This window comes from Pavona decussata, unplaced genomic scaffold (assembly GCF_977016875.1).
Source record: "Pavona decussata unplaced genomic scaffold, jaPavDecu1.1 SCAFFOLD_134, whole genome shotgun sequence".
NCBI lineage: Eukaryota > Metazoa > Cnidaria > Anthozoa > Scleractinia > Agariciidae > Pavona > Pavona decussata.
Genome location: NW_028145547.1, coordinates 4,430,395 through 4,445,441, shown reverse-complemented (window position 1 = coordinate 4,445,441; position 15,047 = coordinate 4,430,395). Strand labels below are relative to the sequence as shown.

General features: G+C 38.3%; 1 protein-coding gene across 4 annotated transcripts; it reads left to right on the top strand.

Annotated features, from left to right (window-relative positions):
• The first annotated feature begins 32 nt into the window (after positions 1 to 32).
• On the top strand, positions 33 to 13,580 carry LOC146467857 (tyrosine-protein phosphatase Lar-like). Of its 4 annotated transcripts, none has more exons than XM_085125267.1 (9): positions 33 to 1,496; positions 2,598 to 2,945; positions 5,149 to 5,300; positions 5,786 to 5,960; positions 7,000 to 7,082; positions 7,869 to 8,115; positions 8,941 to 9,100; positions 9,427 to 9,472; positions 10,761 to 13,580. In XM_085125267.1, the coding sequence occupies exons 1-9, from the start codon at positions 1,418 to 1,420 to the stop codon at positions 10,905 to 10,907; spliced, it is 1,437 nt and encodes a 478-aa protein (XP_084981393.1). In that variant the 5' UTR covers positions 33 to 1,417; the 3' UTR covers positions 10,908 to 13,580. The 4 variants fall into 4 exon arrangements, with proteins under 4 accessions (XP_084981393.1, XP_084981396.1, XP_084981395.1 ...); XM_085125270.1 differs by having other exon boundaries at positions 33 to 2,050; XM_085125269.1 differs by having other exon boundaries at positions 33 to 2,318.
• Positions 13,581 to 15,047: the final 1,467 nt, after the last annotated feature.

Sequence of the window (15,047 nt, the reverse complement as noted above, 5' to 3'; positions counted from 1 at the left end):
CAGCACAACTACAACGTACTGTTCAAATGGTCACGCTTTAGGGTTACACTACCGACCCACAACAGTCAGAAGATACAGCCTGCATTAACCTGTCGTTCACTCACGTTCACGTTCACTCTCAGTTGACTGGTGCGGAAATCAAGCCGAAAAATCCCCTCTGCACCAGTCTTTCGTAATTTGTTTTTCTTGATCAACTATCGAGGGAGTTTACTTTTGAGAGCCATATAGAAACAGTCCTTTACATGTAACGGTCAATTTGCCGCTTCTTGATTCATTTATTGGATTGAAAACAGCGTCACTTTTAAATGATTTATAAGTAAACACTTGAATTATAAATGATTGAAAATCGACAAAAATAGTAGAAAGTTTATGAAGTATTCCTTGCAAGATTTACTTTCCATGGCTTTCTACGTTTGAACAGGTGAAAAAACGAAGAGTGAATTTACAGAAGACAGAAAGCGGCAATTTTATACTTGATGTCGGGTACCAGTAATTGTGGTGATGTTTATATATATATAGTTTTCAATTAATTTACCGGTGCAGGAGGCTCACAAGTACACTACATGCAGTGAGTTTTTGATACAACACTGAATTCGTAAAGAGAATTTTTTTTTTTGTCAATTCAGTATTGTCGACAAAGTTGTCAGTCAACCAAGGAACGAACTGAACGGAACCTCGATCATAGAGCGAAAATAGCAAGGTTTTAGTTAGTTCCTACTTCCAGAACGGAAACATTTATCCCTGACCAAGTCCCGACATTCTATTCTCGGCATCTTCTTATAAAACAAAGGTCTGTAAACCTTGCTGTTGGTCACTTTATCTTATTTCTCTGCCTTGGTTTTTATCGTCACATTTGGTGCAAGCTTTTGCAGACCTGTCTTTAACGTTTGGCATCTTCTATAATTTCCTCTCTTATTATTCTGTGCGCTAAGTTCCTTGTCATTGGTAAAAATAAACAAAAGCAAGTTGACGTCGACTTCAAACATGTGAAAATTGGATACAAACTAGGTGTGGTAACTTGATGTTGGCAGGAATAGTTTAATTTACACAGCTTGCCGGAATTAGAGACAAAAACGCTCGTGAATAAATCGTATTCAGATATTAAAAATAGAGCATGATACACAGTGTGAGTTCTTTCCAAATTATGCAGATATGGCTACATGAAGTAAAACCCGCTACTTAACAAACAACACACATGTTCTAATGTTAATCACGCTTTGCGCGTCGAAATCATTCAAACAGTTTATATTCTCCAGGTCATCTGGGTTTGTTTTTGAAAATTTCAATGACGCACTTATCTTTTGTATGGATAATTACAAAACAACGCGACGGAGCGAGAGTCTGGCGGGAAAGCCCCAGTGGAGTGATATAAAACGCAGTGAACGTACGAGAGTGTAGCGGATGGATTCAAGCACAAATGGCATTTTCGCAATTTTTTTATTTTTTGTTTAGTTCTTCCCTGGTGTATCACACTGTGGCACAGAATAACGAAAGAGGTAAGTTCTGTTATAATTAACACCGACATGAATACTAGCGTCCGTGTTTATTGCATTAATTTTTTTTCTTCTCGTTTTCATTCTCCTGATTGATCAAAACTGGAAACGGGTTGCAGTTATGAAACGTTATAAAACTAGTGGCTTTTAGTTTCAAATGTTCTTTAGCTCTCGGTCATTCATCCTCTTAAGTATCAGTTTTTCAAGGTCTGATCGCGTGAGGCAGCTGCAGAAAATAGCTTCGATTTCATTCACGCACAGCTGCTTACAATTTTCCCAAAATAAAATTTGTCCCGCCGTCAAATAGCCTTCGCGGAATTTATGAAACCTCGGAGACGGATCTGCCTGCCGATCATACAAACACATCGAAACTTAACGAAACTCTTCACAGTCTTAACCTCGATCCCATTGCAGTCCATTCGATTGATCGACGTTATAAAGCACATCAATTCACTTTTGATGCACCGTGGGAGTCCACCATTCGTGGGATGTTTACGACATTGCAGTGTCGGGCTATACTTGTTGCGGTAGTTTGGTAGTTTCAGTGCTCCGCTACGGTATGAATCTGCATTTGTGAACGCGCTTTCGCTATTTCGTCGATTTTGGACACGGGCTTAAACACTAATACGCGGTTTCGTTCACCCCTAATATCCTCCTCTTCCTAAGTATCAGTCAGTGTTTCAAAATTATCGCGTGACGTAGTTACAGGAAATAAATTTCGTTCAAGCTTACAATTTTCTCAAAGTATAGTTTGTTCCGCTGTCCGATGGTCTTCCGGGAATTTTCGTTACCTTGTACATGGATCCACCAGTCTCGGCCGCCCAGGTATTGTACGACTTTCTCCCGGGCCTTCGTGGTTTTGGTGTGAACAACATATTCCCCAAAGAATATGTTTTCAGACGTCTGTCCACAAACCTTTTTTCTATGTACGTGTAATTTCTTATTGATCGATTAATATCGGGCTTTGCACATCCCTTTTACATTAAGAGCACCCCGCCCATCCACTCACAAGGATATATACGATAGCATAAATAACTGATGAAGCTTTGTGTTCAATAGTTGAATTTATTGGGGGTTCGTTGATTTTTTTTTTTTTTTTTGCAGTTGCCTCTAAAGTGAACATGAAATGCAGATGTAATTCTATTGGATTCAAGTTCGTAAATATTATTTGGCAGCCTCTTCCGCAAGATGCCAACTCACATTTTAAGACCGTTTACTACAAAGCTTTCTACTGTACATCCTTGCCATGCAGTGATAGCCTTGCTGACGGACAGTACCAGTTAGGTTGTACACTTAACATAACACACCAGTCATTAGAACAAAAGGAACTGAAGTGTACCATTAGAGCTCAAACTCTGTTTCCTTACAAGTTTAACTTCATCCTGGAGATGAGAAATTCATCCGGGGGTTTTATTAGAAGCGGGAAAAAATCCTGTCGTCTTATTTCAAATGGTAAGGTACCTAAAAATATTATGGTGTGTATGATGTATTAAGTAAATTCTTGTCCTTTATAATGCATCAAAGCAGGATTTGTTCAATGAAATTGTCATTGGTATTAAATGATTATTATGCCCATCCATCACAAAATTTGTCATACTTTTAGACATTCGTCACAAAGTGGTATGCCCCAGGAAGCAGATAACAGATAATTTAAAAGAACCACGTCAAAATGAACCATTCAGTTGCCAAATGTTTGATGAAACAGAGGGTACAACAAAACCTATGCAGCCGCCGGCCCTTTCACCCTAGCTACCACAGCTAAACTTTAGTAGTAAGGCTACTGCTGTTGCCTCATCAACACACACTCTGTTTCTTTACCTGGCATATGGAGACAGTCGCTGGTCATTCCGCCAACGTTAAAATTACACTCGGGTTATTTACCATGGGACAACTTCATGCTGAGAGCACCTGCATCATGGCTTTTACTCCCAGAGTGGTCTGACTTGACCTAGCCTTCGAACGGAGACGTATTTCCGGCTGTCCCTTCCCCGGCGGAGAGAAACGACATCCCGAAATACGTCTGCGTTCGCAGGCTATACTTGACCTAAACTATGAACTGAGATAGTTTTCCATCCACCTCATCTCGATCGCAACCAGCTTTGCTGTGATCTCTGTTCCCAGAAGTAGCGAAATGTCACTGTCCTTGGCCATTCTGGGACTGCCCGCACCTTCTCAGGATCAGGAGAGGTCCCCTCACATGTAACTCCATGACCGCGATAGTGCACGTTCTAGCGGAAACGCTGACACTTCATAGGTTTTAGCTTTAGGTTGAGGTTACACAAGAGAAACAGCTGCAATGTCTCCAGTCTGGACAACACCTCTTCAAATGTGCTTCGAAACGCCAGTATGTCGATCGTTAACATAATCTGGAAGTGCAATACTCTAAACACCTTGTCCATTACGTTTATCTGAATGTGCTAGGTGCGTTGTACAACCCAAGGGGCATTCCTATGTACTCTAATAGTTAACCTGTTCCATTTCTGAAAGCTGTCTTTTCAATGTTCGTTTCTGTCACTGGTATCTCGCTGAAACCACGGCCAAGGTCAAGGCTACAAAAAAAGCTTGGCTTCATTGAAAATGTCGAGGGCCTCATCAATATGTGGTAATGGGTATGCTTCCTCGTACATCTTGGCATTCAGAAGGCGATAATTCTTATACAAGTGAAGCTTGCCATCTCTTTTTCTGACGAGGACTATTCTATTGAGGATACAAAAGGACTCGCTCCAGTGACTTGTAGATGTGATTCGTCACTTCTTTACAATGATGTGCTTGCACTCGTTGGTGTGGAATTTTTATCGTCATTTTATTTGCTCAACCAGGTCGCACACAATCCCATAGAAACTTTCTGTGATTATTGGCACTTCATCACCAATGTCTATAAGGCATCCAATATCCACACCTCCCACCCTAATTTTCGCCTCTTGGTAGTTCCCTATCGCATTCTCAATAAGTAGATGCAAGCATTCCTACTACACAGGGAAGCAGCAGGATATTCAATCAGTTTCGGTTGTGCTGGGTACGCACGCATTAAAAATATGATTATATTGAACGGAACAAATCATTACCATGAAGGATCGTAATATTCGTAAAATTAGGTGAACTGTCGCTTTAAATTTCTCCATGGAATTATAATAATGGTTTGACAATATATATAAAGCAAACAAAACAGTGTCTCATCTGATTTCCAAACACCTCGAAGTTGGTAAAAATTATCGGCTGCGCCTCGTTTTCTCGACTCCCTTCTTGTTGTTTGGAAATCGGAAGAAACGCTCTTCCTCGTGTTTGATATATTACTTAAAACTGTTAAACCATTGTTCTGGGCGGCAGTCATTTGCATCCATTTTCTCAGACGGGGCACTTTGGCTTAGGGTGGATGGAGGAGTGAAAATATCTGAAGAATGGAAAGCATTTTTGCCCTTATATTCCCTACTTAATTTATTAGGGGACGGGAGGCTCCTCTCATACGTCCACCATTGTTCTAAAAAATAGTTGTTGCCATGATGGCTACCCCATTTTGTGTCCATTCATTGAATTTTGAAAGTATTATCAAAAATAGATTAGCTTGTTCTTAAATGTCAATATAGCTATTCTAATATGCCATGATTTTATCAAAAGTACATGTGTATTGTGAATAAAAGTTGTCAATTTATTGCAGTTAAGTGCACAAAGCCTCATAATTTAAGAGTTCAAGCAAGTGGGAAAAGAAAACTTTCTGTATCATGGGAACCTGCAAGGGATATGGGGAAACAAACTCTTCTTCTTTGGTACAAAATGTGGTATGCTTCAGAACACAGCAAAGCTAATGAGGTCAGTAAATGAAAATGATAAATTGTGTTCTGTCCGTAAATAAACCTTAAAGTATTAATTACATTGCCCAGAATAATAATAGGTTATAACAGCACAGTACAGCCTACGTAATTAGGTTGGCGGTGATCGTGGTCTCAAATTTTAACAAGGCTCTAATGGCATCTGCTTCATGTACATTGAAAACACATCTTTGTTTTCATTAATAATTTTAGAATAAAGTCACCACATAAACCTCAGAAAATGTTAGGTTAAATTGATGAATTGTTAATTACTTTTTCTTATGCTGTATCTGTCCTCTGCCAATGAATCTGCCATTTCTTGTCTTATCATTCAGTCACTTTCTTGATTGGAACAAGCGTTTCTGCTCTAATTTGAAAATCTTTTTAAATCAACCACCTAACTGATACAATCAGATTTTTATTTTTATTTTTAATCTGTGGTCATTTTATCTGACAGAGTTTCACTCTTATTATTTCTCTTTGCAGTCTGTTAACATTACTTCAAAGCTTGAGGGTGAAACAATACTCTTTCACACAATTGATGGTCTTAATCCACATACGAAGTACACATTCTTCATTCAGTGCAGTTTGCCAGATTGTTCTAATAATTACTGCTGGGGAGCTCTTACTGGTCCTGTCATAGCAATGACTAAAGAGGAAGGTTGGGAATCAATTTAAATAATTTATTATTATTTTAATTTATTATTATTATTATTATTTTTATTTTTGTGCCGTCTGTAATAGAATAACTTTTGTCAATTGTGTAGTTCCAGAAAAACTATACCTACCCTCATAGAAGGGACTAGAATCCCCCGGGGGGGGGGAGGGGTGAAGGGGGAATCTAAAAGGTCATAAAATAGGCTTTATTTGCTTCGTTGTTTTGTTGTTCCTGCATTACAGATCATGTGACGGTACTCTAGGGAGAAGTCTCTTTTAGAATTGGTCATATTTACGCTGATCATTTGCATTCTTTACTTCCAAAAAGACATAGGATCGATTCCATTCACGTAGTTTGTAATGGGTAATTCTTTAGCATATAGAGCGAATAAGGTCAACTGAACGAAAAAAATTAACTGGATTGGAATTTTTCGTGGGGGGAGGACCGTGGGAGGGGGCAATGAAAGTGAACATTTCATTTCATTATTTGGTACTAATTTTAGGCCCAGTAGTAAAGCAAAAATGAAGTTGCTCATTGTAAACTGGCCCATATATTTTGTAAGTCTGCCTCTTCAGTTTGTCAGGTATTGAGTCATAGTGGCAAAGCCAGAAAATACAAGAGCCTGATTACCTAGAGTGGCTTCAAATTATTATGTGGTCTTACCAATAGTCATAACACCAATTAAATAAATGGCAAAGAAAGTATTATTACAAAAGTATTAAACCATTAAAAGTCAGAGTTATAAGCTATTATATGAAGTTATCCAAAGGAACACCAAACGTTAAAGTTGTCCCATCGAAAGTTATTTGACCACACAGTACTCCGAATCAGTGATGAGAGAAAAATTCATTTTTTTTTAGTGGGTTTCTAATGCAAGGTATTAAACCTCTGAAAATCCATGACAAAATTCTTGTTTAAGGTTAATCCTAACTATAGTTGGAACTGACCCCGGAATTGGACTTTCATGTCAGATGTTGCGGTATGTTATATAATAATGAAATCAATATACATTTTTCTTTGCAAGTTGCGTTTTGTTTTTCAGTACCAGCCGAGGCTCCAAAGTTTGAAAATTGGTCAGCTTCTAATATTGACGGCAACAAACGTGACGTCACAGTATTTTGGAAGGTAACAGTTTTGCAATGGCGCTTTTTTTTTTTCTTTACAGATACCTCATCAAGTCGGTAATCTAATTGAAAAATGTTTCTTTCAGTTTTCCTTTCAACTAGGTACACGTATTCCTTTCTCAAATGAAAACCCCGAAACCTTGACAATTACTTCAAAATCATTAATAATTCCGTGAAGAGGAAAGAAAGGAAATCACTGCCGTGAATGAGGTTTCGAAAAATTAATGTGCTACTAAGTATCGTAAGACTTCGTGAACTTTTTCTTTGAATTTCACCAAGAATTATTAATGTTTTGATTCGCTGTATTATACACTCGAAAGAGTGTTTCTTCAAATTTCCAAAACACCTCGGAGTCGGCTGCACCTCGTTTTTTCAACCACCTTCTCGGTGTTTGGAAATCGGATGAAACACTAAACGCCGTTTTCCGTGTTTGTTATATTACTTCAATTTTCGCATAAGTAAATGTGTAAGAAAAAAGTACCATGTTTCCCTTGGAATGAGTTAGCAGGGACAAGGAGGTGACGATGCCAGCCCTTTGGCATAGAAAGACTTCACTGATTATCCCAGATTGGTTAGGCTACTTAAGCTTCCCAGAACATCGATGGCAATTTGCCATACCTTGAATTCTGAGCTGTGCCAATGCCCCACTCCGTTCAAGAAGGAGTTTGACGTTCCATGGCAAACTAACACAAAGCCAATCTGCAATAAAACAATATTACATTGTACTTAAAGTTGTACTAATACTTGAATTGTCCCATCACCAAATTTGTTTTTAATTTGTCCACAGCTACCACCGTCAAATACGTGGAATGGTGTCCTCAAGAAATTTGAAATCAATTACTGGCAAGTATCGTTGCAACAAAATTATTCCTTGACTCCAATTCCAAACTCTTCAAGGAGTATACCAATCAGCAATGGATCGACAAGGAAAGCTATTTTACCTGGATTAAACCGGTTCGTTGACTACGAAAGTGAAATCAGCATGTGTACATCAGAAGGTTGTGGACCGAAGAGTAAGCCTTGGGTTTTTCGAGGTCTGTATAGTTTCTTATTGACATTGAACAGTTATATGTCAGCTTTCCGAGTTTCATGTAGCTACCCAGTAAATGAGATCTCAAATAGCAGGAAATATAAATAAACGTAATATATTTTCTCTCTCAAAGTTTATGGCTTAATTAACTTTGAGAGAGAAAATAGATTACGTTTATTTATATTTATATTTATTTAAATTATATTTATTACAAGTAATTGAAATTAATTGTTCAAACTTACCGTTGAATCGTATTTGCCCGTTCACATATATCCATGCGAAAACGCAAAAGGTATTTCCAGTTTTGCCTGTCGTCCAGTCGTGTATCAAATGAAAAAGGTCACCAGAAACGGAACTTTTCGAAAACGCCCGATTGCACGGTGAATTCAACCTCGTCGTTTTAGACAAGTTCCGTTCCGAAAACGGCGTTTTAAAAAATTTCCACTCTGGGCATGGAGCGTTTTTGAAAAGTTTTGTTTTCAGTCATCGTTTTCACCGGATACGTGTGGACGGAAGGCCAGTCCGTAAACAAAAAGTTTCGTTTTCAAACAAAAACGTCGAAGTGTACATGGATGGGACATAAAGTTCATTTAAAACTGCATTCTTGACATTGTTACTTTTTTACTTTTAAAAGGGAGATCTTGTTGGCTTACCAATAGAAACTTCATTTATTCTAAAAGTAGCACTTATTACAATTACTTTCACCATATTTCCCCCGCGACCTGTCTTCTCCGTATGGCGCCAATCAGAGCGCACGTTTGTTCTGATTATATCTTGGGACGGTCTGCATAATAAAATTTGGGTTTCCACGTCTGCCCATTCTTTATAGCTGATGTGAGAGACAAAGAGACAAACAAAGCTCGGAACAGTGATACCAGTGCAGATTCAGTGCCTTGGCGGATAATTATTGGAGTGGCAGTCGGAATCTTTATATTCCTGATATTCATTGCCATAATTGCCGTTGCTTGCAACTACACCAGAAAATTAAGGTAAGAAAGTCGAGATTTAGTTTCAAGTACAGCGGAACCACGTTAATACGACCACCTTCGGGCCGTGAAAATGTGGTCGTAATAACGGGATGGTTGGATTAACGGGGTTGTATAAAACTAAGGAATGACTGGACTTTCATTTTGTTCGGGGCACAAAAAAGTGGTCGTTATAACGAGGTGGTCGTAAAGTGGCCCTCCAATGCAGTTTTGTTAAGTTTGTTTTGTTCTGCAGATTTTCACTGTGAGTTGTTCTTTCCTACGTTTATTTCTGTCTTATTTTGTTTTTCTTGTTTATTTACTTGTTTTTGTCTTTAATCTTTCTTTAGACGGCGCAGAAGGAATCGGAGGCCACTGAATGAGATCTTATCAGTGGTAAGGAATAATGTTTTCACTATTCGAAAATTATTCCCGCAGGTTATTCCAATAGAGACACCACTCTGTTAATGGACCCACTTTTTGCGAATGTGATTTTACACACTTTTTATTCTAGCATGTATCGTTTCTAAAAATCAGTCAATGAGCAGTCAGCCGGTTTACATTAATGGCTTTTTATATAATTGGCATAATGAACTCACAAGGAGGGAAACTTCGATAAAAGACTGCGAACAATTTACCGGTTTTTCCATAACTCACTTTAGGGCTTTAAAGCAACACCTTTGTAGCCTAACGCAGTTTGATCTGTTGAGATTGTTTTGTATGTCTGAAGAAAAGGTATCATCAGACAAGCTTTTGAGTTATTAATTCAGCTGAGTGAGTCAGCTAGTTCTCATGGAAGCATTTATGATTTCTTACGAGCCTGTTTATAAGAAAATAAAATCAGGAGGTGCTTTCAATTGCCTAGCCTCCCTAGCAGACTTTCTTTTGGCTCGGCACGCAATCTTTCCTCCCCAGCGTTTGCGTGGTTGGTTAGTTCAGTGTTAGCCGGAGTGTCTCTCTAGAAATTCTGGATTTCTTATATGAGATTCTTCCAGCAGGCTGCAACGATATTACCTGGGGGTTGGTTTGAACCACATTTGATAGCATAATGGAGAACGCTGCCATCCGAGCGGTTATTAGTTCGAGGGGGGAAGTGACACAGCATGACCAGGCCTAGACAGCTACCTCGTGTGGCACACGCCTAATCTCATAAGCTGAACAGTCACTAAAGGTCCATAAACGATAAATTATTTTCCTTCCAAAACTCCTTGTTGGCCTTTTAATGAAAGTGAAAGTACATTAGCAACTGTGCTCCGAAAAGAAACGGGTAATTTCACACAAAACCCATTTTTCAATAATAGTTAAATCCCACTATCTGTCATCCGAAGCGTGATATCTTACCAAGGATAAACAAACACGGTTACATAAGGCTTGTAAACCTCCCTGAAATGACACCATGACTCAGCTACAAAGACAAAAACTGTATTCGTTCAAGCTTGTGGGGCGTGGCTCAAGCGGGAATTAGAACAAAAACTAGTCAGAAATTTTTTAATGAATATCAATTTGAGGCAAGATGTCTCTGCTTCATAGAGTCAACAAAATCAAAGGATTACCATACAAGCTAGAGAGACGCTCTAAAGCCTTCCAAATAAATACTGTACTGAAATAAACTATGAACTTCCCTTTATTATTTGTTTCTTTTTGTGTGTGCATTGTAGTTAATAGCTTTTATATATTTTTCCAGGATCCACCACGGCTGTACGACGATCCAGATGATTCCATTCTAGACACACAAAATTCTTACGCGGAAATACGACATGAACGCGACGAGATTGTCCTCTTTCACCAAAGCTCACAGGCAGAACAAGACAGCGGTATTTCAGATACGTAATGCAGATGGGGACTATTATGTTCTTGATGTTTAACATTGGTGTCCCGGATGTCACAGGCGGCTACCGTTAGTCTCATGTTTTCCTTTTTTTTAGCAGAGATGAGGTGACTGCAACGAGTGCATAAAAACATCATAATTACTATGCACGTTTGTTTTAGTACATTTCTTTACCGTTCTCTGCAAAATAAGATGGTAAAGTTACCAGATTAAAGGGGTTATTGGAGAACGGGAACAAGAGACATTGAATTTGAATTTCTCTTTCTGAACTTGAAAGCTGCCCCTTCCCCCCCCCCCCCCTCAAGAATTCAACTCACGGGCTGTTCAGCCACATGGTGCTTACGTCAACCTATTGACGTAAATTAAAGGACGTGATTTTCATCTGTAAATGATTTCCTCGTTCACGTTCTCACCGCGGTTACTTAGGTTCCCAAAGAGATCCAGTCTGAGACGTTTTTGAGGTGAACCTTTGCGCCAATAAAGGCATACCTCAGGTTTTCCAGTTGCCGACTGAAACCTCCTGTTGCATACCGAGACTTCTGGGAATACCAACGTTCTCACTTGCTTAGAGTCCCTAGTATTATAAATGATTACGAGGAGTGGAGTCGCTTTCAGGTTGTTGTTATGAGAGGATCTGCATGGGGTGCTGGATCTTCAGCTATCAGTTAAAATTTAAGCCATTTCTCAGCCACCAGCTAAAATTTCGGCCATTTCAGTTTCTCGACTGTTAATTAATTATGACGGACCTTTGTTAACTTTTGCTTCTCACGTGTTTTCACTGTTTTGTATCATATCTATTAATGGTGTCCCTCTGATTAGCCGAGCAGTGTCGAGTGTCATCCCAAGATCTCCGAAGAACTTTCGAGTGATTCCAATCTCTTTCGAGACTTCATGAACAGCTGTTGAGGAACTCAGAGCCATCTTCGTTAGCATTTTTTTCTCCAGGCAATAACTACACAGTTACTGGCAAGTTATTCGCGAGTAAAATTCACACTATTCTCAGGCAAAATTTAGCCATCTCGGCTAACAGTTTTCTTATAACGTTCCTGAGCTATCAGTTAAAAATACATGCACTGCCATTTCTGAGGTGACAGTTAAAATTTTGGCCAATTCTCACTCAGTTAACCCCATGCAAACCCCAAAAATGCGATTATAGGCTTCCAGCAACCTAGTTCCCAGGGTCTCTCTTCTTCCAGGGGGCGGCAAGAAGAGAGACCCAGGGAACTAGGTTGGGCTTCCATGTGATGTCATGTCGTTGCATGAAAAAGCATACAGCGCAACACCTGATGTTATTTCATGCTAATCAGCTGTTTTTGAGGTGATTCTGAGCTTCATCACGCTAAAACCATTGTATCATTCAGTTTTTTTTTTTTAAAGAAATCCAACTAAAAAACAAAATTTGGCATAACCCACATTACACAAGCAACCGGAAGTAGCATATTGGGCAATTTATGAAAAGTGTTTACTTTGAATTCAACTTGAAGTTGAGGTTAAACCGTCCACGTCGAATGACAATTTCAAAACAAACATTCTATTCCGCGTGAACGTTAGTCAAGAAAGGGTTTGTGTCAGACCATGGTCCATTCGGTCCAGAGGCGACATAATGTACTGCTCAAATGGTCACACTTGACAATCCACCTTAACGAAAAAGATGGTGACTGGTACATTTCAGCCATAATTCTTAGCGTACGAAAACCCTTGAAACGCACATAAAAACGCACAGAGAAGCTCTAAAATCTTGAAAACTGTCGTACACAATGTTGTTAGTACAGGGATGAATAGCTTTGTATGTGCTTGTTGTTTGTGTTAGGTTCGCAAGGTGTTGTGGTAAAACAATACAGCCACCATCTTTTTCACTACAGTGGTTGCGGCGACCTCTTGATTTGCATAATCGAAAGTCAATAAAAATGGTAGACGTGAAGTATTCCTTTCAAGAGTTACCATCCATTAGGCTTTCTCCTTTTGAAGAGATTATATAAAATGAAGAGTGTACTTATACCTGTAAGGTCGGCTAGTTAATAAGCAGGAAGAATATTGTGATATTTAGCAGGGGCACTAACGAGAACATTAAGCAAAATACACTTAAAACGTTGTCTCCTTTGTTTACATGTGTAAGCTAATGCAGTTTGATCTGTCTTCGGATACTTAAGCTGAAAATTTCAGTTGCAGAAAGAAATGGAAGGTGAATCTTTGGAGGCCGTTCTGGTCAAATTAACATATTATTCATTTTTTGAGCTGTTGTTGTCTTTAATTATGAAAATGCTAGCTTACCTTATTCCGCATTTTTAAACGATTTAAAGCGGATAATTGTCACTCCGAAAAAAAAAATTAATAATAACCTTGTTTTAGTGTTACGAAATTTTGAGTTGACATTTTGTCGAAGGAAACCGGGCAGATTTTCTTTAAAACTAAATCCGAATAAGTCTACACAACATGTTATATTATGATATTCGGTCTTTCAGTCGAAATCTTCAACCGCCAAATAAAAGCAAGAACAAACTATTACAAGAATAGCTTTGCTTCTTTGGGTGTCAAAGTTTGAAATTCTCTTCCTTCCAGTTTCAAGAAGAAGACTTCCTTAGAACAATTTTTAAAGGCTTATAAGATCAGGTTGCATATACTATCTACACAAGCAAGATAAATAATAATGGGCCTTATCACAGTTTTCGACGCCATTTTGACGGGTTTGAAATAACAGTGTTTGTATGGAAATCCGATGTCAAATAATTTTCATAAAACATCGCTTCTGAAAAATTCATGAATTGGAAACTTTTGGCACTAAGGAAAGGATTTTAAGAACAAAATTGGATGTAGCTGTGACAAAAAGCGTTCAGTTGTGTTTTGAACTTTCCATACATTTCCCTGTATTTTTTCCCGCGAACTATTTTTAGTAGCAGTTCACAGCTGGTTCGCAATACAGACAGATGTATGGAAAGTTCAAAACACGACTGGACGCTTTCTGTCACAGCTACATCCCTCCAATTTTGTTCTTAAAATCCTTTTCCTAGTGCTAAAAGTTTCCAATTCATGAATTTTTCAGGAGCGATGTTTTATGAAAATTATTTGACATCGGATTTCCATACAAACACTGTTATTTCAAATTCGAGCCTGTTTGCCTACCCGTCAAAATGGCGTCGTAAACCGTGATAAGGCCTATTTTATTTCCTTTATCAGTTTAAATTTAGTGTATGACCTACTGTTATGTTATTTTATTTTATATATATATTCATCATTAATAAAACTTTTAGGTAGAAAAAAATTTTTTTTGTAAAGTTTTTGAAAAAAAAAGCGTCGTGGATAAATAAAAATTTTTCATCCATCCATCCACCGCGACACATGACACTGAATTCAAAAACCGTGGTCCTCCCCACAAACGGAGGAGCGTTGCGTGACACGTCACAGAACGCGGGGAGCAGGAGCGAGGGAGACTGAGTTTGCAAACCGAAACATTGTTAAAAATACTGTCATGACTGAACCTTTTCATTATCAGTTTCATAAACTTAAAAACCAAGGAAGTCAAGCTCTACGGAATCTCGGTCACGGGATAAAAATAACAAGGGTTTTAGTTTCGTCTTCCCCCATGCCAACTTGGCCCAGTCATTTTATTGTTTCTGTCTTTGTGAACGTCTAAAACACAACATTAATTTTGTCCTAAGCTTGAATTATAGACACGGCAAACCCTAACTGAGTCTAAGTTTCTTACTGTTTGATTCTATGCTCCTAGCATTGTTCTTTGGTACCGTCATGGTACAGGTAAAAACAAAATAGTAGGCACAGTACGGATTTTTTTTTTTTTTTGTTAATGGACCTGTAACCAGGTGGATTCATGAGAACAAATAATACGTTACTCTGGTTAAAAATATATGTAAAATTTAATTTTAAAATCCCAACATACGGCTAAAAATTAAACTTCAGCCTTCATCAGCTCATGAGGGGGAAGTGATAAGAATTTCACAAAGAGTCAAAATAGCATGTTGTGGTTCAATTTTAACCTCGATACGTTCAATTTTTATTTCTTTTGTTTTAGTATATGGTAATGTATGATAATGAGTATTAGACAAAGAAAACAAAAATTGAACCAAGGAAAAAATTGAACCACAACATATACAAAGAATAAAATACAAATTTTTAGCTAATCGTCCT

Bases quoted from the DNA above. Each gene is read 5' to 3' on its own strand.
- LOC146467857 (XM_085125267.1), top strand. From the start codon at position 1,418: ATGGCATTTTCGCAATTTTTTTATTTTTTGTTTAGTTCTTCCCTGGTG. The intron at 5,961-6,999 runs GTTGGGAATCAA...TTTGTTTTTCAG, and splicing joins AGCAATGACTAAAGAGGAAG to TACCAGCCGAGGCTCCAAAG. The intron at 7,083-7,868 runs GTAACAGTTTTG...ATTTGTCCACAG, and splicing joins ACGTCACAGTATTTTGGAAG to CTACCACCGTCAAATACGTG.